Source organism: Aphis gossypii, chromosome 3 (genome assembly GCF_020184175.1).
Source record: "Aphis gossypii isolate Hap1 chromosome 3, ASM2018417v2, whole genome shotgun sequence".
NCBI classification, from domain to species: Eukaryota; Metazoa; Arthropoda; class Insecta; order Hemiptera; family Aphididae; genus Aphis; species Aphis gossypii.
In genome coordinates, this window is record NC_065532.1 from 39,040,712 (window position 1) to 39,066,346 (window position 25,635).

Here is a 25,635-nt window from a genome sequence, read left to right on the forward strand (position 1 = left end):
AACACATATTTAATATATATTTTATTGAAACAATGAAATACATAGCATAATAGTACAAAAGATGTTCAATTACTATTCCAACGTTGATAGCCCAAAACAACATGACAGCAAACACGATTTTTATTCAATATTAATAAACAATCCGATCGCCGAAAACGCGTTAATCAATTTAATATAAATGTCAAAAGGAGCGATTTAAGAAAAAAAGTATCGAATACATCACATAAGTCGATTGGCATTTACGATTTTAATCGCTAGTTTTTATTACACGAATAAAATTGACAAACAATTGGCACACATCTTTATGTAATAAAGCATCTAAGCTGTATGTATCTAAGCTGTTACTGACACGTTTTACGGGAATATGAAGATAACAAGGCCAAAAATCGCTGGTATATACAACATTTTGGACTCAAATGGGAAAACGTTGATTGTTGATGAAATTTTTATTAAAAATTAAAAACACCGCCATACATTATCATAATACTATTTAAAAAAAATAAATAAGGCGGAGCTTGATAACGACGTTAATACGAAAGATAACGGAACGGCACCGCCGCGACGATGGTTTCCGATTGGTGGTCGCTTATTGGGGGACCGAACTGACCCCATCGTCAGCACTGCAGCGGTGCATTTATTCTAAGACGTGGTTGCACTGTGGCCAAAATACGCGAACGGAAAATCGATAGGGAGGTAGTGTGTACTCCAGTGACAATACAAAATAAAGATGCAAGACTACAACACTGCAACTGTCGAGTGCCGTACCGCCGTCGCCTAATGAATGTTAATGTTGTACGTTTGATTTCCACTACCGTTACCGTCTGACCGTCATCACAGTACCCCCAGTCACCGCCGCAACCGTACACGAATTTTTATTGTTCGGTCGGCGAGTGGCCAAACGTTATCTGCGTATGCCGATCGTTGAGTTGTGTAATTTTATTAAATTTATACGTTTTACGATCCCGGCGATTATTTATTTATTTAGTATGTCGATCCGTCCTCTAGATCTAACTTGTCATCTGTCCAGGTCCGTTTGACGCGTTATCTGACATAGGCATATACGTTACTAATACATAAGTAGTCCACGTAGTATAAAATAAATTAATCGTTACGTATTGTACGCGTCGATCGAACGGAAACGAAAAAAATGTTCTAGTGAGCCGACTCAACACTTCAATTGCCGCAAACTGCTGAGTGACGAAAAAACATCGACGACTGTCTTTGAAGCCGAATTGAATCTTTAATCGCTATCAAGAGCTGTAAGTAATTATCTTGCAAGTTAATAACAATAATATTATTAGTAATAAATAATAATATATTAATATAATCATTATAAATTACATTGATAGTTGTCGATCAAAGATACTTAGATATGTCGTTTTTATCTACTTATACATTGATTTGTCAATTTTGACAAAAGGCTATTAGAGGATAATCAGTGTGAAGCATCACATCTGCATTTGTGTGATATTATGGTTTGTTAATTTTATACAATCCAAAATAAAACTACCTAGTATAACACCTCCTGTTTTAGTGTTTAAGGCACAAACTATTATTTAAATTATCGACTTATATAAGCTTGCAAATAAATAGATATTCTTGACTTCCTAATTGTCTAAAAAAAAATATAAAAATGTTAACACCTTAGTAATTTTGACATTTTTTGAACTAAATAAAAACCAATTTATTTATAAACATTATTAGTATTAACTTCCAGGTTTTATCGAGAGTTTTATTTTTAAAAATAATTTTGGCTTAAAGTAGAAACTCGATTAACCGTCACAATAGGGATCAGGATAGTCTATAATGATGGTTCATCGAATTTATGGTTAACAGAAATTTTGCAAAAAAAGTACCTATATGTATATATTTTACGTGTTTATTATTAAAATAAATTTCATACTTATTACATATTGTATATATACCACACTAAACAATATTAAACTAAAAAATATTATATAAAATAATTTTTTTTTGATGTTCTAGCTTTTTTAGCTGCAATATTTCATATTTAACTTTTTTTTTCGGCGGTGACCAATGACGGATAACAGAGCGATGGTTAATCGAGTTTCTACTGTAGTTCTTTATTTCATCTTATGTTATTAAAAAAAAATGTACTCCAGTGGTACTAATTCTATCGAACTTGAATGATTAATTTTTGTATTGATGAGCTGTTGCAATTTTGCTTACCTCCTGCTGTCTGGCAACCCATTATTAATTATAGATCTCCTACAGTTACTTTATCATGGATTCTTTGTTCTCAGACTTTAATGTATAAGCAATATTTTGTTTTGTAAAATTCTGAATGTTTCTTACAATATAGTACTATTCTATAATAAATTTATAAAATCATTGTATAATTAGAATGTTTGAAGTTTGTTTCATACAGTTTTTGAAAAGTGTTATTATCGAGTTATTATTTAAATTCTAAAAATTTAATATTCATTATTTAAAAGGATAGCATAATCATTGCAAGTATTTTAATAGCTATTTTTTTATCATTAACTGTTGAAGGTATTATATAGACACAAAAATATATTATTTGAAATATTGACATTTGACTGACTACCTATATACACAAAATATTTTTTTCCAACCTAAGATATAAAATATTCTCTTGAGATGTCAGTAATATAGTAATTTATTATTTTTATTTTATTTTGCATTAATTATTTGTAGAACTTGGTAGATCACATTGTTACTTTATTTATAATAACCATTTTTTTTTTATTATAGTTTGATTACTGTATATTTAAAGTAAATAAATTTTGGTATAAGCCTATTTATAATGATCAATACTAATGTATTAAATAATTAAGCGAGCTACCTATAAAAAAAAAAAAATTATGATAGAAGTAGCTTATATACAGGGTGTCCCGTGAGGATTTACCCATTGCGATATCTCGTTATCTGTATTTGTTACCACTATGGTATTAAATAATTCACTGTTTTTCTAGAAACTAGAAAAAATATTAAAAATCAGGAAATTAATGAAATCAAAATGTTGAAACGTCAATATTTTCAGAAAAATTAACTCTACAAAATGGCTATCTTCGATTTTTTTGAAAATAATTAAATAAAAAAATATATTTTTTAACTTTTTTACCAAAACATTAAAATAAATTAAAACATAAAATATTTGTAGTTCTTATTCCTGTGAGTCTTATTAAAAAATCAGAATTATGATATGTCCATTATTTCAGGAGATATCGCAATGGGTAAATCCTCACGGGACACCCTGTATATATAAGCAGGGCCGTATTACTGTTTAGGTTAAAGCCTAGGTAGGGCGGAAAATTTTAACAGTCAAAACAAAATATCAAATTTTACCTACCTATATAAATTAGATGGTAAATTTCTTTTAGCCTATGGGCGGCCAAAACCTTAATCCGGCCCTGTATATAGGTATATAATATATATGTTCTTGATACATCTACCCAGTATCTATTATTTTAGATCAGTAAAAAAGTTTAAGTTTTTCACATAATTAGTATTCAATATTGCAAATGTCTCACTTTCAATTTTAATAGATTAGGCATCTTGTTTTATTTAATTAATTAATATTATTTTTTTCCTTTCCATAAGTACCTGTTTAATAGAGAGAGAAAATAAATAAATTGAACTATTGTAGATACCAAATTAAAAAAAATATATATTTATATTTTTAATGACTTGTCATGTATATTCAATTAATTCTTTCTAATATTCTTATAAAATATTAGTGGTTTTTAACTGTTAAATCTTTGGATACCTAATTTAAGAATTTTATTATACATTTGTTAATATTAATTTAAAATTAAATAGAAAGGTGGTACTAAATGTATACCATTAGTTAATTAGCCATAAATTCATATCTATTGAGAATTATTATAATTAGTAGGTAATTTTACTTGAAAATTTTTTATAAAGGAATTTTAGTTTGTAGTTAGTTACCTATTACCTGCTTAATTAATTATTAATAGGTTTACAGAATATTAAATTGAAATATTGTACTTTTTATTACTGACCATTCTAATCACCCTATTACAAATTCTTTTAAGTTAATATTGAATTAGGTAACTATATAAATTAATCTGAATTAAACTATATAAACTTTGTATAGTATTCATTTTACTAATTTACTTTCACATTCAACTAATCAGTAATCATATTTATGATTAAATTTAAAAAACATATTTGAACATAATTTTGATTGTACTGTATCTAGATGGATTGTGAATGATTAACCTTCTATAATATTATAATCAATTTAATGATTTGTAGATGTGTGATTTTGAAATCTTACTAATAGCCTTGATGTCAATGTATTGTATAATATATATAAGTAGATAATAATGTCTGTGATAATTTATAATGGAATCTTAACTATTTTGTTACCTTTAAATCAAACAACTCTAAAAATATAAATTTTTAAATAGATTTTATTATACATGATAATATATGCTACCTTTAATTATATTCTATATTTAAATCTAAACATAATATTTTTTCCATGTTGTTTATCTTGAAACTTCATAATTTTTTAATATTATTAATTAATTATTTGAATATATTATAACTTATAACCTACACTTTTTATTAAACTATTAAACCATTTGTTGCTCATGCATTATAAAACTAAGTTTTCTTATCATTAAATTTGTATAATAAGAAGTCAGGAGAAATTAAAAAAGTAATATAAAAACTAAATCTGACACATAGGTAAATCATGAATACCTAGTTAAATTAAGAAATATTTATTAATATATTAATTTCCTGGAATTATAATTAAAATTTAAAAAGTCAATCGTATAAAATGACGTATATTATTGAGTATATTATATTTTTAAGATTCTGAAATAATAAGGAAATGTTCCTATTGTTCATTTTCTTAGTATATAATCATTATTTAGAATAGTAGTGGTACTTTTAAAGTTTTGTTTATCTATTCAATTGATTCTAATATTTACCTTTTTATGTGTATAAACCATAAAGTTTGGAAATTCAAAGGTTTTTTGGGTTAATAATTAATATTCTATGTTATCAAATAAAATTTGTAATTTTTTTTTCTCTAAAATTTCAATTTAACATAAGTATACAATATAGGTACCTATATAAACATGTTATTATGATTATATAATTATATTATAGCTATAATATCTCAAATATAGTAAAAATATTGATCTCTACAATATTTATGTCTATTTCAGATTTCAAGTATTTAAATTAAATATTTTTCATTGTAGGTATATTTTATTTAACATGCATAGCTTGATCAAACTTACTTATTGTATTACTAAACATAGATTGTAAAATAAAAAAAATAAAAACTTGATTAGTTCGATTTTTTAATTATAAAATTAAAAAGGTTAAGTTTCTATGTAATCAGAATAAGAATTTAATGTATAGTTCAGGTATTCATATTCTTTTTTTTTATGCCTACCTACTAAAATTTTTTTTTTTTTTTGTTGATGAATTAATTTAAAAAGTAAACCTAGTAAAAGATTATAGTAGGTATTTTAAATTAAAATTTGTAATTTTATATTTTTGATAACTAATAAAATATAAAATATTTTGAAATGAAGTTACATAATATGAAAAAAAAAATTCAAATTATTCATTTGTATTTTACCACACAAATAAATATATACCTAATATATTACCTATACTTATACTATCTATATTATTTAAGATAATAGTAAGTATAATTTAAATAAATATTAATAAAATAAAATATATAAAAATATTTTTAGAATCTTTCACTTTATATCTAAACTAATATTTTCAATTTTGGCAGACATGAGAAAAACTTCTCAGTTATAAAATATAGGAAAAATAGGAATAATTATAATATTATAATTTTCTTTTTAAATTGTATGGTAGTAATAAGGTAAAATTAATTAATATGCTTATTTAGTAGTTGTTTGATATTTAGCTTTTATATGATAAACTTTTCGTTATATTTTTAATTTTTATAACATAAATTTAAAATTATATTGATAAAATAATTTATTTAAGACATTATTTATTTTTACATTACATTTTTGGGAATTTATATGGTATTGGAATTTATTTGTTAGGCATATATAAACACAGAAATGGATGAAGGAATGGATCCGACATTTGCAATGAGACTGAGGGCGCAGCTGTCCAAGAGTCCTGACTACGTTGTTTTGAAAAACCGTCAAATGCAAGTAGCAGCAGAATCCAAGTCACAATCTGTAGAGAAAGAAAACACGTTATTGGGTTTCAAAAGACTTGAAGAAATGGAAGTTGATGATGATCCAAATCAATTAAAATCTTTTAAAAAATTTAAAACTGATCAACCATGTTCATCTGTTCAAACTTATGATCAATTTAATGGTTTCCGAGCTGATCGGTTTATACCTTATCGGGAGGCACATAACCTTGCAGCAAGGTTTAATATTATATCAGATATTAGATATGGTTTAGATTATGGTAAGAAAGATTTTCAAAGCGAAGCAGCTAACAAAGATAATGCATACAAAGCCATTCTTCACAATGAATTGCTTGGATCTAGTGTTGGTGAAATAAGTATTCAAGATAAAAATCGTGATCGTTTAGCAACCAAACGAAACTTGTTCCAATACTATTCCTCCAGTCCTGAACAAGTTGATAATATTCAATCACGGGTTCCTTATTCTTTATCTCCACTTGGCTCCAAAAGTCAGGAAATTTTACGATCGCCACGTAAAATCCCTCGAAAAATTTCTAGAGTACCCTATAAAGTCCTTGATGCCCCTGAACTGCAAGATGATTTTTATTTAAATTTAGTTGATTGGTCATCTTCAAACTTACTTGCTGTCGGGCTAGGAAGTTGTGTTTATTTATGGTCTGCAACTACAAGTAAAGTTACAAGGATTAGTGATTTGTCATCTGATGGCAATGTTGTTACTTCAGTTGCTTGGAACGACAAAGGAAATTATTTAGCCTTTGGTACTCAAGAAGGATCTGTAGAAGTTTGGGATATTGCTGCAGAAAAGCAAGTCAACAGTTTAACTGGACATGCGGGTAGAGTCGGTGCTATTGCATGGAATGGTGATGTTGTATCATCGGGAAGTCGAGATCGTAACATATTTTTAAGAGATATGAGAGGTCCAAGTTTATCCACATGTAGGAGATATGCTGGTCATCGGCAAGAGGTATGTGGACTAAAATGGTCTCCAGATAATAGATACCTAGCATCTGGAGGTAATGATAATAGATTATATGTATGGAATACTCATGCATACACTCCACAATTAACATATCATCAACATACTGCTGCAGTGAAAGCAATTGCCTGGTCACCCCATCAAAGAGGTTTATTGACTAGTGGTGGGGGTACTGCTGATAAATGTATACGTTTTTGGAATACACTAACTGGACAACCAATGCAATGTATTGACACTGGATCTCAAGTGTGCAATCTTGCTTGGTCTAGGAATACTCAAGAGTTAGTTAGTACACACGGATATTCTCAAAATCAAATAGTTGTTTGGAAATATCCTTCGATGAGTCAAATTGCCAAACTCACAGGTCATACATTCAGGGTGTTGTATTTGTCCATGTCTCCAGATGGAGAATCCATAGTAACAGGAGCTGGAGATGAGACATTAAGATTTTGGAATATATTTTCAAAAGCACGTTCACATAAAGAACCTAAGTCAAAACTAAATCTTTTTACAAACATTCGATAAGTGGTGTATTATTATAATTGATCCAAAAATTTAATCATGTCTTGATCTCTCTTTCTTATATATTTTATATTTTGTTTGCCTTTTAGCCATTTTTCAGTTTGTTACCCATTGAACAAACTTAACTATTTTTATTTTATTTTAAATTGTAAACAATTTAATTTTGTTTTGATTTTGCTTTTTCGATATATTTTTTTTTTTTTTTAAACAATTTTGAGAACTATATTACTATATTTCTGTATATTTTTTTTTTTATTTTTAAATGTACAAGTGATAACTTTTAATAAATAATTAAATGCAATAGGTATCTACTAAAAACCATAGGAATAATAAATATAAAATGTGATAAATTAATGTCTTGTGTATAGTTAAGATTTGTTAGTTATTTTTAATGTCATTAAAAAATTGATAAAAATATTTTCATTCATAGTATTTTGAACAATTCTAGTAACCTGAATTTTTTAGCAAGCATATTTTTCAAATATATATTGATTACATATTTTAATTTTTTTTCAAAATTAAAATTTGATTATTTTACAGTTCTATAGAAATAATATTCATAAATAATTACTTATTTACTATATAGTTCACAGTATTATTATAATAACCAGTTGAAACACCTTGATTAAATTAATAATAATCTAAATAGTTTTTCAACTTGGTAGTATTAATAATTATTACACTTGGTATTTAGTTGTTTCAAAATTGTATGTTAACTATGAGAAAAATCAGCTTTCTTAACTAATCTTACCTTACTATCTCAATTCTTAACTACCTAACTCATATTATATTCCATTGATATTTATAGAGACCAGTATTTAAAATAACTACTAAAATTGTCCATTGTTATCATTTTAATTATAATTTTTTATCATTAATGTAGTTTAAAGGATTGATCGTGACAGACTGTAGAATTCATTTAAATTATTTTTACTTAACATCAAAGTTCATTTAGGTAGTTCATAAAATTTGAATAAATTTGAATGTTTTTACCAAATATTCTTATTTTAGTTATTATTTTTACATTGTACCTATCTAAATAACTAATATTTTGTTTTCTTATTTATAATAATGTTTAATATAAAATTAATATAATGTGTTCATATCTCATTTTCCCTTTGTAAGTAAATAGGTACAAAATGGTACTTTATAGTCATATTTTGATACACTTGTAAATAATGTTAAGATAAATGAATAAAATATTGTTATTTTATTAATATACATATCATTGATCTAACAATTAAGTAAAGCACAACTGTTAGATCAATTGATGTATAATTGTTTATTATTGTGCACAAATGTTATCAAGTATTTATTTTGTAAAGAGTATACATTTATTATTTTGGGTGATTAAATAAAATTTAACTAAATGTTTATTTTTGTATTTATTGTATACCTAAATTTATTTTATAAACCTAACCTTAATTATTACATTTATTCAATTGTACCTTGGTTTTGATCATTCTAAAACATCCAATTTTCATGTTTTTACTATTAAAGAATAATTATGGTTTTTAGAATAATTTTGTTAGTATACAACATGAATGCTGCACCAAATAGTAGGTAAATTTGTTATTAAACGCTTTTTAATTTTAATTTATACTTATTTATGTAGAATTAAATTTAAACCAACTTTATTATTTTATATTTGAGTTACATAATATTGTCTAGTATGTGCATTTTACAACTTCAACAAACTGCGCCTTGTCTCTTTCAACAGTCGATGAATCCATTACTTCATCTTCCTTTCTGTAATAATGGTGTACTTAGGGGGTTTTTTATATACATTATAAAATTATAAATATATTCAAAACATTATTTTTAGGATAATTGTATGCAACTTTACAAGTAATTGAATATAATTTAATTAATATATTATACTCTATTTAAGTTAAGAAAATAAACTTAAGCTTAACTGCTCAACAGGAATATAAATGGTTGACTTAGTGGGGGTGACAAACAAATGGTAGTTTAACCACTGACTAACTAGTGTAGTTAGTAGGTTGGCTTCTTAATTTGTATAAAGTTCATAAAGATAAATAACTAATAAGAACTATAATTGTTGATAATGGGCATGCTACAACACTACTATATCTATTTTAATGTAATACTCAATGAATTATGTTAAATCCCATAAAGTGTAGACATATTTGTTTTACTTATTATTATTTTTATTTTATTATAATATGTTTCCTTCAGAAATAATTAGAATCGACATTTGTTTGGTTAAATTGATCAAAATGTTTACATTTTTATTGTATTTTTCATAAAAAAAAAATCTAAAATAAGTTCTATACTATACACTATACGTCATAATACATCATTTTTATTCCTAATATAACAGTTGTCCATTAAAGTTGAATCTTCAATATAACATGTAATTATTATTTAATTTATATTATGTTCTAAAACTTCTAGCCACCAATTGCCGAATAGCTTAGAAATATAACTAGTTTTAACTATTTAAACGCTTAGTTTAGTGGTTACGTTATAATATTTATTTCATACCTATTTTGACATTGGTATATAACCGTTTCTAATGTTTCTATCTTAAATTATTATTTGGTTTGGTTTGAATGGTGATGTTATTATATTATACTTTATAAGTAATACATACATTGATACATTGTATAGTACTATAAAGTACTTACTAGGTTCTGTATCCATACCACAGTTGATTTTTACGTGCACAATGACCTTATAAAAAAGCAACGTATGATGAGCATACAAATTAGATAGGTACCTAGCTGCTATTTCAGTACTTGGATAACAATGTATATAGGTAATGAATAAAATTGTTCAAGAGATTCTCGAGATATAGGAAATTGACCTCAGTACTATCCAAAGATAGATATCGACTGATCAAATATACATCATATTAATATTATTATATAAATATGTGTTACACTCGATGCGGTGGGGTATAAGACGTGTGTATTTTATGTTAAACAGCTAGAACAAATATCGTAATCTATTTTTACACATTAGGTACGGACAATATAAGTGGTTAGGTTACACATACCGTGTGTTTGGACTTTGGAGTGACTCCTATAGTCGTGAATCGAGACGTATACGCTGACCGCTCGCTTCTGTGTGGCAATACATTCGTGTATACTTCGTTGACCTGTCTAAAGTACATTTTGTAAACAAATTGCTCCCGGAAACACGAGAATAATAAGGATTAATCGTAGGATCGCACATCACTCCTTCTACCATAAACAGCATAAAACAAACACGTTAAGCATACCGTGTTAAAATAATAAAAAACGACGTTTAAAATAAATGCTTTAAGGAATGATCGTCAATATTTTACCCCCTCTGGCACACTCAAATGCGCCATTTACACAAACAGAGGCCGAACCTATAAAAGTTGGCACGTCTGTTACTCCGATAATTGTGTGTACAACTTGCATATTAGTCATTGCCCATTAAGAATATTAATACCAAATTATGCAGCTGTTTACAGTACTTGGATACCTACTTGTAATAATTATTTTTATAGTTTGTGTACTTACCTTATACCTAATACCTATTTATAAGTTATAACCAATAGGTAAGCACTTTACATCAAATTTAAGTACCAAGGTATAGTGTCGGCAGCCGCCGGGCCGTCCACTCGCTAATAAGCCATTTATCGTTAATTCGTATCTATTAGCGTTAAATATATCGTATGCATATCGATGGCTAATGAGTAAAATGGTATGTAGAGACTTGAGAGTCGTTCAAAAATATAATATTATTTTGAATTCGTCGATCGTAATAATATTATATAGTTGTTAATTGTTATCGGCTCATCGTACAGGTTTAATATTGCGATGACATTGCGATTTGCGATTAATTAGCGATGCGAGCAGGTACATACGCATTTATTCATTATTATTATTGTCTTTGGAACGCGCACAATCAAAAACGATCGCAATTATTATTTATTTATCTGCCATCTGGTATAAGGTTATCGAACCCGATCATTATTACGTCTTGTTGGTAACGTACCTACCAAAGTGTAAATGAATGTACGACAAACCGTCGGAAGAAATATCGTTTTCGGTTTTCGTGTAGGTACGTACTTGTCTTTTCATAAAAGTAATTACATCTAATATCTAATGATCGCTGATACATTTATATTTTATTATATTATATTATATAGTATTATCCTAATCACGAACAGGTAACAACATTATTAATTATTATTAATAGTATATATTTTGGTACCTACGGCTGCAGTGTGTAATCGGAATAATCGGATTTAAAAATATTATCGGTAAACACGAAACAGATAGGTCATTACGTACAAGTACCGGGAAATATCCGATTTATGTTATAAATATACTTACCTATTTTAATTTCGCGTATCGTTTTTGGTGTATATTTAAAAGAAATTAGAATTATTTAATATTAACGTTTTATGTAAATGATAAATCGATTTATTATACATACGTCTTAACGCTAACTGCCGTAATCAAGCTATAAATACAAGCTCATTCGTATGTAAAATGTCAGTTATTTTAATTGAATTGAAGAATCCATAAAACTCGTTGCAGATTATACCTTGCTATATTATGTATTATTTATGCAAGTACGTAACGTTCCTACCTATAAGTTATAACCACCGATTATTTCCGCTGCGTACGTAGTCGTAGTCGAGGATAATGACACTTGCACAGGTCATGGGTATTATAATGTATGTAAAATTATTCGGTCAAATAATTGCAAATTAACTTACCAATACGACAATAATATTGTAGTATAATAAATTATCGACCTAAACCTAACCATCACAATGTAGCGCGTTATTATAGTCATTATAGGTCCATGCTATTATCGTAGGTAATAATCTTATAAGTGAGGAACATTAACTAATAAGTAACATTTAACATTTCGTGCGAGCTATTCAGCGCACGATTTAAAACAATATTAATAAAAACATACAAATTTTACTCGTGCAATTATGAGTATTTGAAATATAATAATTCGATAATCGTGATTCATGGTAAGTGTACTAATGTAGGTAGGTAATTCTATATATTCCATCACTAACCTAAGTAGTACCGTCATTTGAGTTTTTTTTTGTTAATGCACATTTTCGCAGGCCCATTTAAATTTTTTACCAGGCCATTTTGGTGGTCATTTTTTTTTGGGGGGGGGGGGGGTTAAGAGAGGACATACTTCCTTTGCTTTTTTGCCAGCTATACAGGGTTGGATTCCTCTGTCCTATACCTCCATAGCAAAAATGTCCTTGTCATTCTCTATTTTTTTTAACCACTTTTTCTTCTCCTTCTCTTTCCTCCAATACCTATTCATTTCCATAACCACCCCAATTCTTTTGAATCATCTCTCCTCATAACTATACATATCCATATTCCATACTGTAGAATTTCAAATATCAGTAAATTTGTATAATTGATTTAAGATAAATAGATAATTATATTAGTATGAAAATATCATTATTTTAGTACTATTTTTGTCTAATTATGTGTAGGTGCTTTAAATATATTTATATTTATTTTGTGATTTCCAGTAATTTTTACATTTTATAGTTAAATTTATAGGTATAAACACCTTTATTATAAATTAATATACAACCAAAAAAGCTTTTCATCTTATACTTGAAATTTATAACTATATAGCTAAAAATAAAACTTGACATTTTTCTAAGGACATCCGTACTCATAATGGCACAGAATCAGTTCACTTAATTCATATTTTAATTTAAAAACTCATTCAATTAAATAAGACACCATAGAATTATAAAAATTAAAACATCTATTTTCATAAAACAATATGATTCAATATGACAATATCTGATTTAAAACACACAAAATTAAGGTATATCAATCCTTATATTTTATTTTTGGCAGGCCAAAAAAGTCTTTTAAAAATGTTGGCGGGAATGCACATCTCACAACCCCTCCCCCATATCCCCGCCATATGACGCCCTTGAACCTAAATATTCAGCGTCATACGAATATGTCATATAGTTTGTGTATATTCCTACTTATATCGTTTATATAGTATGAGTGTATGATGCAACATGCATATATTATTATTATAATGTACCTAGGTACATAATATATTACACATATATCTATTTGTATGGACGTGTATGGTAATCAGTAAACAAATAACACGAAATGTATTTCTGCTATTTTTTAAAGTGAATTAAAATGTATAGAATTATAGAAGGTACCTATTTCCCTCGTAAATATTATTTACATATATTTTTTAATTTGATCTACTAGAATACTATACAAGTCTAAATCGGATTTACAATAATTCTCTAAGTTTGAAAATCGATGATTCTATTATAGGTACTCAGCTTGGTTACTGGACAAGTCACCGTCATAATATGCATAACTTATATACAATTATATGGCAATTTTTATGGAGGGGGCAAACTTTATTTTATGTCGATATATCGTATACTTAAAGATACTTGGTGACTAAATATACCTAATAAATACATTTTATAAAATATCAAGGGGGTAGTTGCCTCCTCTAGCCCCACCTCTCAATTAACGCCTATGGTTACCGTTATAATGTAATATTATGTACAGTGTACAGTGCACATTCTATAATGTGATATGTGAAGTAGAAATTGTAAATATAGACCATTGATTTGGTTTTTGTAAATTAATATCTATTTTTCCTTAAATATTTTTATTCTATTCAATTTGTAAACCGGTGATCCATTTAATCTATAAGACATTCATTATTTTGAAAAATAACTTATTAAGTTTATAAAAATATTTATTTCATATAATCTAAGTGGTCAAAAACAATATTTTTCCCTGAGTTATAATTCTTACTATTTTTTATCGCTATAATTATTATTTTTACTTTTTTAAATGACAACAATATTTTTATTTACTTATTCCAAAACTTAATGTTTTAAAGACATTTTTTGGTATAAAAATTGAATTTTGGTCGAGTAGCTAATGATTTCTAAGTTTTAAATGTTTTGTTGAGTAGAAGTGATACTGGCATGCGAGGTTACCCCGTAAAATGTTGGCTCACTACTCCATTAATCTAAACTTTTAATTCTAAAAAACCTATACACTACAGGTAATAAACTAATTTTTTGAAATTTAACTTTTGTAAATTTAAATTCTCTGAATAATTTTCTACTTCGTAATATGAAATTAATTATATATTTTGTATTGTTGTCATACAAAAGAATAAAAAGCTTATAAATTTCTTTGATCTTTAATGTGCCATCATTATTATTTTTGAAAAATTATTTAAGAATACTAAATGAAAATTACCTATTTTAATTTAATTCATATATTTAGCGAATAATTTTCTTAAAAGATTTTCAGAGAATTTTTCAATATGAACGATTTCCTCAATCATGTATTCATACAAAAAAAAATTACATTGTATTATTTATTTATTGTTCTATCTATGTACAGCGTGTACATTTGCAATATCTAATAATGATAAAAAAAGGTGGATCAACTATTTTTGAATGATTTTAGTTCTAGTTTTAAATTACAATAGTTTATTGTTATATTTTTTAACCTTGTACTCAATTTTCCGGTTGTTTATAAATAAAAATTGGGATTATATAATATTTTATAAGTAAAAATTGTAAAATATAAGACTAAATATTATAATCTACTTACATCTATTTTAGTTTATTTTACCAAATTTACTGAAATTGTATTAAATGTTTTTCAACCTCAAGAATTATTTATTAAATTGTTGTTACTTTAATAGGTACCTACTGATTAAAGTTACCTTTGACATCAGCTGGATTTGGACTATTGGCAGAATTCCAATATGTATGTATTATATTATATTATATTATATTTTATTTTAATATATTTTTTAATCGAATATTATTTTTCAATTATTAAAACGCATATTCTGAATATGTTTTTATAATTTAAAACTTTTATTTTTAATATAAGTGCTTGTGATTAATACATGCTTGTATAGGTACATGTGCAGATATGCTATAAAAAGTTATAGCAATTCAATTATGTAAATAATTTAGGATAAAAAATCAGTAAATAGGTACTTTGAATTTCTTATTTTTATTTTCTAATAATCACCTAATTTTTGATGAGAAAGAACTTATCAGTCAAATTATTCAAAAATAATTATTATATTTTGTATAATACACCTTAATGTACAGTGTTACAATTATTACCTAATTAGTTATTGTTATTTTAATATAAATAAATATCCTTTAACTTTATTTTTTTTATAGAATCGCTAAAAAAAATTATTTCCTGTGAAACATATACTTCTATCGTGGTTCAATGTAGTTTTAACTTCTTTTAATCTTTTTATTTACACGCATTGACTCATCGTCTTACAATCTATCGAGCAGCGTCTTTAAATTAACTGATTAGTGATTATCAATTTCAGAACGGCATCATACAGACTTATTGTACTAGCTACTAGTCGTCTATAACATAAAATAGTCACCGTGTCAGTAAAATTTATTAGGCACCTATTCAATTGCCGTCAAAATGTTATCGGTTTGTCGCGTCAGCGTCCATCGACCGTCGTCAATTATTATTTTCATTGTAATAAAAATGTTTGTTATAGAATTTTGTTGAAACCTTGATATAGTGATATAGTAGCAATATTTGAACAATAGTAATAATAAGTAATACCATGGTCCATGGACTATGAACATATTGTATACATGTTTATTGTATACACATTATACAGGCAAGACATTTGACGAATATAGTCGATGGTCGAATAATACAATTTATTATAGAATACGATACGTCGATACATTAAATTTAAATTGTATGTACCTAATTAATTTTGTGAATAAATTGTATTCGTTTTTTACAAATCTAATGGATACCACTTTTGAAGTTGAGTATTGTGTAAAGCATTATGTAGTTTTTCTCAACCACTGTATCGCAAAGTTTATGACATGACGCAAAATGTTCAAATATTTTTGCCAGTATTTACTTGAATAGTAAAATTAATAGGTACACGATATAATATCTACTACAATTTCTATGATTACTATAATTCCCTAATATAATTTCTATGATGACTAAAAATAAGTTATCTGTTATCGATATTTATCGTAATTTTTTATATTTTATTTTTTCTTTGTTATTTTTAATGTTATATTATCAATTAAAATTAAATAGGTATAATTAAGTATGAAATATTTTGATAGTGTGTTGTTATAATATAAAGATTGAGAAACACAGGTATAAAAACTTAAACGTTTTCTTAAAATGTCTTAGTGGAGAATGTTGACAAGGTGGAATCCTTAGGCAGTTAGGCCCAGAGTTATTCTGTTTTCTGTGTCGGCTTCGGGCTAACTCACCATTCACAAGAGGCTACTCTATAAGTAACCTCAGTCCACAGTTACTAATTATTATACTCGTATACCTTTTAGTTTTAAATAGTTTTACTAGTAATTTAATTTTAATTTATTTAAAAATTTTTAAGTCAAAATTACTAATAAGAATAACTAATTAGTAATTATAGCTACACAAACAAAAGAAAAATTTACACACCATTTGCTATTATTTATTGTTATTTTATTTAATTCCATTTCAATATAGTCAATTTGTTATACAAAACTGTTTAAGATTAGCAATTATTTAAATACAATATTATACCGCAGATTATATAAATTAAATTGAATGAAATTATATTTACCTGAAAGAATTATTTCAATAATTATTAGTTGAAATATATTAATGTAAATTATGCATTTATATGCATAATAATAAACCTCTACAATTTTGAACTCATCGAGCATAATATTAAATACATCCTATATTCTTGTTTAACTGGTCAGCAGAGTATATTATTAAATTAATAAAAATTATACCGGTATTCATACATTTTGAACCGGTGTCACAACAAATTTCTTTATTTATAGCGGTATTATTTTTTGGGAGGAAATTTATACTGGACTAAACGAACAAATTTTTAGTACCCATCAAAAAACGAGTACCTATATAACAATTTTTTTTTTAAATAAATAATTTATACAAAAAGTGTATTATTAATTTTTATATACCAAAAATAAGGTATCAACTATTCTATATAGTGATGGACATACTAGGATTTTAAAAATCCGAATTATCTAAATAATTTGGATATCCGACCGACTCAATTGTGATGTCCAGTTCAATGACCCATTTTTACATTCAAATAAATGTAATTTCTACACATTTTTGAAAGTATAATGTATTTTATTTCCAACGCTTTTTTACAGATATTGTTATATGTTGTACTAGGCAATAAAAACAAATCAATAAATCCGAATAATTTGAATAATCGGATTTTATGTCAATTACTATAGTATCAAACTTTAGCCATATTTAGCTTGATTAATTATATGTTTTTCTTTGTTGTAGTTTTTAATTTAAATTTAATTTATTGTTAGATTAAATATTATTATGTTTATAACAGGTCGCAGTATAATTTCCGATTAGATTTTTTTCACCTTGCCCCAAAGCTATAAGATTCGTAAATCCAATTGTTAAGGAAAGCTCTATAAATTATTGAAATGGTTTTTGAATGGGTTCTATTATTTTCGATAAAATAAGGACTATAAGCATATCTGTACCTATATAGGCATTAAGAGTTAGCTAAATATTTATTAATACTTATTTTGTTGAACCATTAAATCAATTTTTCATGCAACCTGACATGAACAAAATATTGGCAATTTTTTATATTCTATGTAGGTATAATATTTCTGTTTGTAGTATTATATTTTGGTGGTTCTATATGTTTTGAACAGCCTACAATACTGAAATAGTTTCAGTGAAATAGTTTTTTGTTATTCTATTATTGAGTTTTCAACATTGTATTAAAGCACCAACAATTAATTAAAGTATTTTATTAAAATTTTTAATGATGCATTGATGTTTGGGGTTAAGTTTGGAAAAAAATATATCGGAACCATGTATAAAATATTCTGAAATTACTTCTAATAAGGAGATAAAAATAACTACATTATATAACGTATTTTTTTAGTTCAAAATGTCGGTGCGTGATTTAGTTGAGAGTGATTGCGGTGGTTCCAATTCTTTAGTTAAATTATCCACCCATTTTGTTCAAGACCACGCATTTAAGGATCAAGATCTTAAACAATCAATACAAACTGCAGAGAGTAATGATCAACGTTTTTTAGAATCAAGCACAGGAGAGGTAATTAAAATATTATTGATAAATTGAAGACTATATTTTGGTAATTGTTTATTTTTAGTTGGCAGATCAATTTTTTAGTTCTATGGAAAATGATACTTTTAAAATGGACGACCTTTTAGCTAACATGAGAGGCATTGAAGGTTGTAGTAGTGAAAATGCTTGGCCAACGCAATTTACAAAAAAAATTGAAAAACAGGTACCAATCTTATATTGATTAATTTGAATGGTTATTTAAAATGAATGTTTGCAAAAATATAATATTATAATAGTATAGTGTATATTACTATGTGTAAAACATGTAACTTATATTATAGATTATAGTAATTATTACAATAACGGTTAAAAATTATTATTTAAATGCGGCAGATCAATAAAATTAACGTACATTAATTTAAAATTACATATACCTATAAGAATAATCTCAATTATTAATTTATATATAAATTAGCTAATTGTTATTATTATACATTACAGTATATAGCTGTTGATATTAATTACCTATTATATACCACGGTACTACGGTACAACAGGATTGAATACAATATTATAAATTATAATTGATGTACTAGTAACGCTATATACTTGGTATTTGCATGCTCATATTTTGATTAAAACAATTAATTATAAAATAAATAAAAACGGAGCGATCTAAATAAATCTAACTACACCTGAGCCAAAATATACACTAATTGTTTTATTTCTGTTATCTGAAAATAAATTTGTATTTTGATTTCTTTATATCATTTTTGATTTTTGTGAAATAATAAGTTAATAATGACGATACCTTCAAAACCATAACGGCTTTACGTTTTACAGTTTTACGGTATAATGGTCATGGATTTACGTATTCTATTAGAGCGGGAATTAAAGCCGATATCCACGACCACAAGTATAAATGTTCTTCGTGCATTTATGCCTTATGCTCAATATATATACTTCAGACTTACCGATAATACCTAACACATTAGTGACTGCATGTTGATAAGGCAATAATGTGGTTATTTAAACTTTAAAGTCAACCAAACAAAGTCAATCTACATCTACCCTTAAACAAGCTGAATGTCTGGCTGTTACCCTCTACGATATCCAGATATCGTATTCATTGCTGTAAAATATCTCATCGACTGCCGATGTATTCCAATTCACCATAATACTATAATATTAACACTAATAATGAACTCAAATTAAATTACTCACGCTAAAAAGAGTTAAATCATTTCGTTATTGACGCGCGATCCTAAACTATCATGAACTCAATAGACTTGCTATATGGACTATAGATTACTTAACTATGCTCACACACACACACAATACACATAATATCTTTTATTAGTAGGTATTCTATATAAGTATATTATATACATTTTAATTGTAGTTAATTGTTTTTCTTAAATTGTGGTTGTATTTTAGGACCGGTTGTTCGATCCAAATATTTGGAGTTCTCAAGACAATAAAATGCTGATTAAAGATGAAATTGATGATTTTGGTTATAATTCTGAATGGGTAAAAGAAATAGAGCAATCTTATCAAAACCAAGAGTAAGTTATTTATTACAATTACTAAATTTACATTTTTTTAATTGTTTACTTTATAATTTCAGGATTAATGTTATGAAATCTCGTTTTGATTTTGATAAAAGTAAAGAAAATATGAACATCTTAGATGGTATCAATTCTGTATCAAGTCACAATTTTATGGTAATTTTATTAATAGCGTACCTCACGTCAGTAAATAATTTGTTAAAAACTATTTTGTGCCGATATTAATCACTAGGGCTACACTTAGTCCTAACTAAAAAACAAAATTTCACTGTCAAATTAGAAGAACTTCAATAGTATAATACAATTGTTATTATTTTAGTATTACTAATATTAAAAACACAAATTATTAATTTTAAATTCCTTGTTTGTATGCTTAACAAATTTGAAAATATTTTTTTTTATTTAAAAATGTTTAATATATAATATAATATTTATTATATATATATATTTAAACTATACTGCACAATACGCACTAAAAGTTTTTTTTGTCATATATTTGGTTTCATATCTAAAATTGAAGCAAAGTTGGTTTTTTCCAATGCAAAAATGTTTCTCCTTATTATTTAATAAATAATAATCATTAAACAACATATCATATTAGTATCAACTACTCAATTCTGCCCACTTATAAGTTACTTAGTTACTAGTTTTTTAATCAGTTGTAATGAAAAATATAAAAATTTGCCTAAGTTCAGCCCCTTAAAATGCGAATGTGTGTCCTCTTTATAATTAATAATAAAACATATATATACAATGTTGAGTTATTTTTATATTGGTATTAGAGTGAATTGACCTACTATAAAATTTAAAGGTAAGATCTAGAGCTCCATGTAGACTTTTATGGATATTATTATTTTTAATTAAGTTATGAGTGTTATGACTTAATTTAGTGTTTGAAACTGTACTTTTTAAAGTGATCATAACTTACCTACATTAAAATAATATCAATAAAAGGGTACATAGGGCTCTAGATAATAATCTTACCTTTAAATTGTATGATTTGTCAATACACTGTGTCACTGTAGTATCAAAACTAATAGCACACTATGAAACTATTGAACGAAAATATGTTGTAAGTGTATAAGATGGAGATAACACATGCCAGTACGACATCTTCTTAATGTTTTTTTTGTAAACATATTTAATTAATAAACGATTATTTAATTTTTTTTTTATTTTAAAAATTATTACTAACTATTAATAACTTCACATGTTTTCATAATAAGAGTTTACCGAAATATAAAAATTAAATTTGTTGTGATGGAAAAGATAAATGTATATTATTGTACTGCCGGTAAACGGAAAGGTTGATTTTGGAGGAAAAGTGGATCACCCAAAAGATAAAATTATTTTATACTTTTAAGGATTTTGTAAATACATTAGTATTTATTTTGTAATTTACATTATACTTTGGTCTTTAATCTAAAAAATATAACATAGCTCAATATAAACTAACTATTAAAACAATGAACTGTTGTATAACTTTAATTATGGTATTAAATTCATAATATGCATATTATTATTTTCAGAAATCTCAAAGTAGAATATCTTTTGAAAATAGTATCGGTATGCCAATCAATAATTTTGGAATTGAGTTGTATGGGAACCCATTACTTGTCAATCAAAATTTTCATCAATTTGACCAGGGACTGGAAATGAATAATTTATTGGATACAATGATACCTAGTACGTCAGGAATAGACAAACCAAATATGGTCGTAGAAGAATCTTCGAATTTGACTGATCAAGTGGCTGAAGCTAACAAAAGTGAAAGTGATATAGAAATTAGAAATGACCCGCCTAACTTCCAAGAGTGGTATTCTGAATTTGAGGAAATGAAAAACGCCGAAAGAAAAAAAGTGAACATATACATATTTTTAAATTTCAATTAAAATACTTCATTGTTGTTTAGGTTCTCTGAAAATTATGTAAGGTATAATGTTTTTTATTTTATAGGAATATAGTTTCACTCCAGATAATGAGATGGACTCAATAGAAAATCCATTAACTGAGGGAAAACGTCGTTTAGAAAATGGTGAATTACCATCAGCCGTTTTGTGCTTTGAAGCAGCTGTTAAACATGATCCTTCCAATGCAGAAGCTTGGCAACTTTTGGGTACTACTCAAGCTGAAAACGAACAAGTAAATTTATATTTAAAATATAATGTTTAAACTAAATACGAAATAAAAAAATAAATGCTTATTTACTTATTTCTAAAATAAGTAGGTATAAAATGTTAAATTAGCTATGTTCATGTTAATTATTTACTTATTCCAACTTCTTATCTACTTTAAATTTTTTTTTTCATTAAAATAAGATTTCTATTAATTAAATATTCCATGATATTAGTATAATATACATTTATATTATAATGTACAGAAATTTAACTATGAAGTTATTTCAACATTATCTGGTTGGTTTTTAAATTTAAACCAATGTATGATATAATATGTACAGTTAAATCTTACTTTTTGTATTACTAGTTTATGCGTGAGTAATTAATTATATTAAAAATTTTATTTTTTTTTGTGTATATATATTGTATAATATTATCAACTATAATATGATAATTATTATCATTAACTATATATTTAACTATTGTTACTAAATTAATTTATAAATATATATTTTTTTAGGATCAGCTAGCTATAAATGCATTAAACAAATGTCTTGATCTTCAACCAGAAAATTTGACTGCTGTACTCTGTTTAGCGGCATGTTATACAAATGAAAGTTGCAATTTACAAGCTTGTCGTATGCTTATGGTAATATTAATTTTATCTTTAGTTATAATTTGAAAGAAACATTGATATTTAATTTTTGATTATGAATACATTTTTATTTAGGAATGGTTGAATCAAAATCCTAAATACTCAGACATTGTAAAATCAAAACCAAAACTAGAAGAAGAATTGCTTATAATGAAATATTTATTTACTACGTAAGTATTTTTTATTGAATGATTATTTTTTTTTTATAGTTTTTATAGTTAATTTTTCCTTAGAAAAAATTTAAAAATGAAAAATATTATATTTTTTATTCAGCTCAATTTTTTTCACAGTAATAAGATTAAACATTTCTTACATTTTCTAGAAAATTATATGAATCTGTAAAGGAAATGTACATAGAAGCAGCTCAAAGGAGCGTAGAATTAGGAGATATAGATGCAGATGTCCAAAATGGATTGGGTGTATTGCTTAATCTTAATAATGAAAATGATAAAGCAGCTGATTGTTTTAAAGTTGCTCTTCAAATTAGACCTAAAGTGAGTAATTATATTCTTAAGAACAAAGAATTAGTATAAAATAATATATTATAAAATAAGAATTCTGTTACCTATTTATGTTATTTTTAAACCACATACTTCTACAGGATGCTCGTTTATGGAATCGCTTAGGTGCAACTTTGGCTAATGGTGGTAGATGTGAAGAAGCTATAGAAGCATATCACAATGCTTTACAATTATGTCCTGGTTTTGTAAGGGCTCGTTATAATCTAGGAATTACTTGTATTCATCTTGATACATACAGGTTATTTATTTATTTAATTTAATAATACCATTTAATATTTGTTGTTTCTGAATTTTTAGCCCTTCCACCAATATGTAATCGTGTTGAAAATTATTATTTTATGTTATTACTATTGTTTAAAATACAAATACATGTGTTTCTATTATATAACAGGGAAGCCATAGACCACTTGTTAGAAGCACTGAACCAACAAGCGTCAGCTGTGAGTACAAATTTTCAAAGTCCAGCCTTATCGGATACTATTTGGAGTACATTACGTTTGGCTATTTCAATGGCAGAACGTCCCGAACTATTTAAAGCTGTTAATGAAAGGTAAACATACTATAAAAAATATAAATATATACTTATATAATATACTTTTGAAATGGTCTAATAATTGATTGTACACAGATCTTTAATAGTTTGTAAGTTATTGCATTTCAAATATTTAAATGACTCCATTAAAGTTAGTAGTACAACCATAATAGACATATATATATATATATATATATATATATCCAACAGGTTTGTAAGTACATAAGTTATTAATTTATTACACATTCTTTGATTACTCATAGAATTCGTTAAACTTTATTTTCGGCGGGAAACCTTTTTTTTTTAAATTGTGCAGCCAAAGGCATAAATTAATACTAAATAACTTTTGTATAACTTAAAATATTAGTTTAAATTGTTGGATACCGTTAAACAACTTCGAGGTATTGTTGGACTTTATTTCTTGTCAATAGGGCAATAAGGGCAATAGCACAAACTTAAAAACTACTGGTGAAAACAAATACCAATAAATTCTGTGAGTAATTCAACAATATCCAACTAGTTTTTGTTGGTTATATTTTATATATGTTTATTATTACTGTATTGCTAATTTTGTGAGGATGAAAATGATTAGTTAATTTTAAATTTAAAACATTGATTACATTAACATTGATACTTTATTTAATCAAGGGTTAAAACCTTAATCGTAATTCATTAACATTTTATTTGTAAGTTTCCTGAATACATATATGTCTGAAATTTAACTATCTGATACTAATTTAATCATTATATGTTTTAGGAATTTAGATTTATTAAATGAAGAGTTCAGTAATAAAGGATTATACTAAGGTACCCAATATTCTAAATTTAAATTAAATGGAGAGAAAATGGTGTGTGTTTGTTTATAATATAACATTTTGTTTATAATTATTCAATGTTTTTATTGTTTTTGAACCAGGATTATCATTTTTTTTTTTACTATAAAAATGTATTTGATTTTCTCCTCATTTCTATCTTAAGTATTGGTATGGCTTTTAAAATATTATATTTTATATTTTATCTTCTATATTATTATATAATTGAATTAGTATCAATATAATAATAAATAGGGCTGTGAATTCAATGCACTAAAAAACATAAAAAAAAATGCATTTTTAATGTCAAAAAATGTAATAAAATAGGCGCTTAAAATGCAATATAAAATGCCAAAAATTATAATATAAAATGTACTTAAAATAGTTTTTAATTTAATTTTTATGTTCATATTAATATTATAGGATATTTTACATTATTTATTATATTACATTTTACATGCATAAAAATGTATTTTAGTAAAAATAATAATAATAATAATAATAAATGTTGATTAAATTTGAATTTCACGTGAAACATTTTTTTAAATTATTAAAATTGTGTTAAATAAAAAAAAAGTTTTCATTTTTTCAAAAATGTTAATTGATGGAATTTAATTAAAAATACCGGGA

At 25.8% G+C, this 25,635-nt stretch overlaps 1 protein-coding gene and 1 long non-coding RNA gene across 4 annotated transcripts; one reads left to right on the forward strand and one right to left on the reverse strand.

Annotated features, from left to right (window-relative positions):
- The first annotated feature begins 599 nt into the window (after positions 1-599).
- Positions 600-25,357, forward strand: LOC114121473 (fizzy-related protein homolog). 3 transcript variants are annotated; one of them, XM_027983832.2, is made up of 14 exons: positions 641-1,259; positions 15,393-15,457; positions 18,654-18,827; positions 18,886-19,023; positions 20,238-20,365; positions 20,428-20,524; positions 21,898-22,227; positions 22,325-22,510; positions 23,006-23,134; positions 23,216-23,310; positions 23,463-23,634; positions 23,742-23,899; positions 24,053-24,211; positions 24,951-25,357. In XM_027983832.2, the coding sequence occupies exons 3-14, from the start codon at positions 18,660-18,662 to the stop codon at positions 24,997-24,999; spliced, it is 1,809 nt and encodes a 602-aa protein (XP_027839633.2). In that variant the 5' UTR covers positions 641-1,259; positions 15,393-15,457; positions 18,654-18,659; the 3' UTR covers positions 25,000-25,357. The 3 variants fall into 3 exon arrangements, with proteins under 3 accessions (XP_027839637.1, XP_027839635.2, XP_027839633.2); XM_027983834.2 differs by lacking the exon at positions 15,393-15,457 and having other exon boundaries at positions 638-1,259; XM_027983836.2 differs by lacking the exons at positions 15,393-15,457; positions 18,654-18,827; positions 18,886-19,023; ... (8 more) ...; positions 24,053-24,211; positions 24,951-25,357 and adding an exon at positions 6,060-9,304 and having other exon boundaries at positions 600-1,259.
- LOC126550821 (uncharacterized) lies at positions 6,058-11,307 on the reverse strand. The gene is made up of 3 exons (XR_007604846.1): positions 11,192-11,307; positions 10,699-10,804; positions 6,058-6,198 (listed from the first exon to the last, which is right to left on the reverse strand). It is a non-coding gene; the product is annotated as an uncharacterized LOC126550821 (long non-coding RNA).
- Positions 25,358-25,635: the final 278 nt, after the last annotated feature.

Bases quoted from the DNA above. Each gene is read 5' to 3' on its own strand.
- LOC114121473 (XM_027983834.2), top strand. From the start codon at position 18,660: ATGTCGGTGCGTGATTTAGTTGAGAGTGATTGCGGTGGTTCCAATTCT. The intron at 18,828-18,885 runs GTAATTAAAATA...GTTTATTTTTAG, and splicing joins TAGAATCAAGCACAGGAGAG to TTGGCAGATCAATTTTTTAG. The intron at 20,525-21,897 runs GTAATTTTATTA...TATTATTTTCAG, and splicing joins TATCAAGTCACAATTTTATG to AAATCTCAAAGTAGAATATC.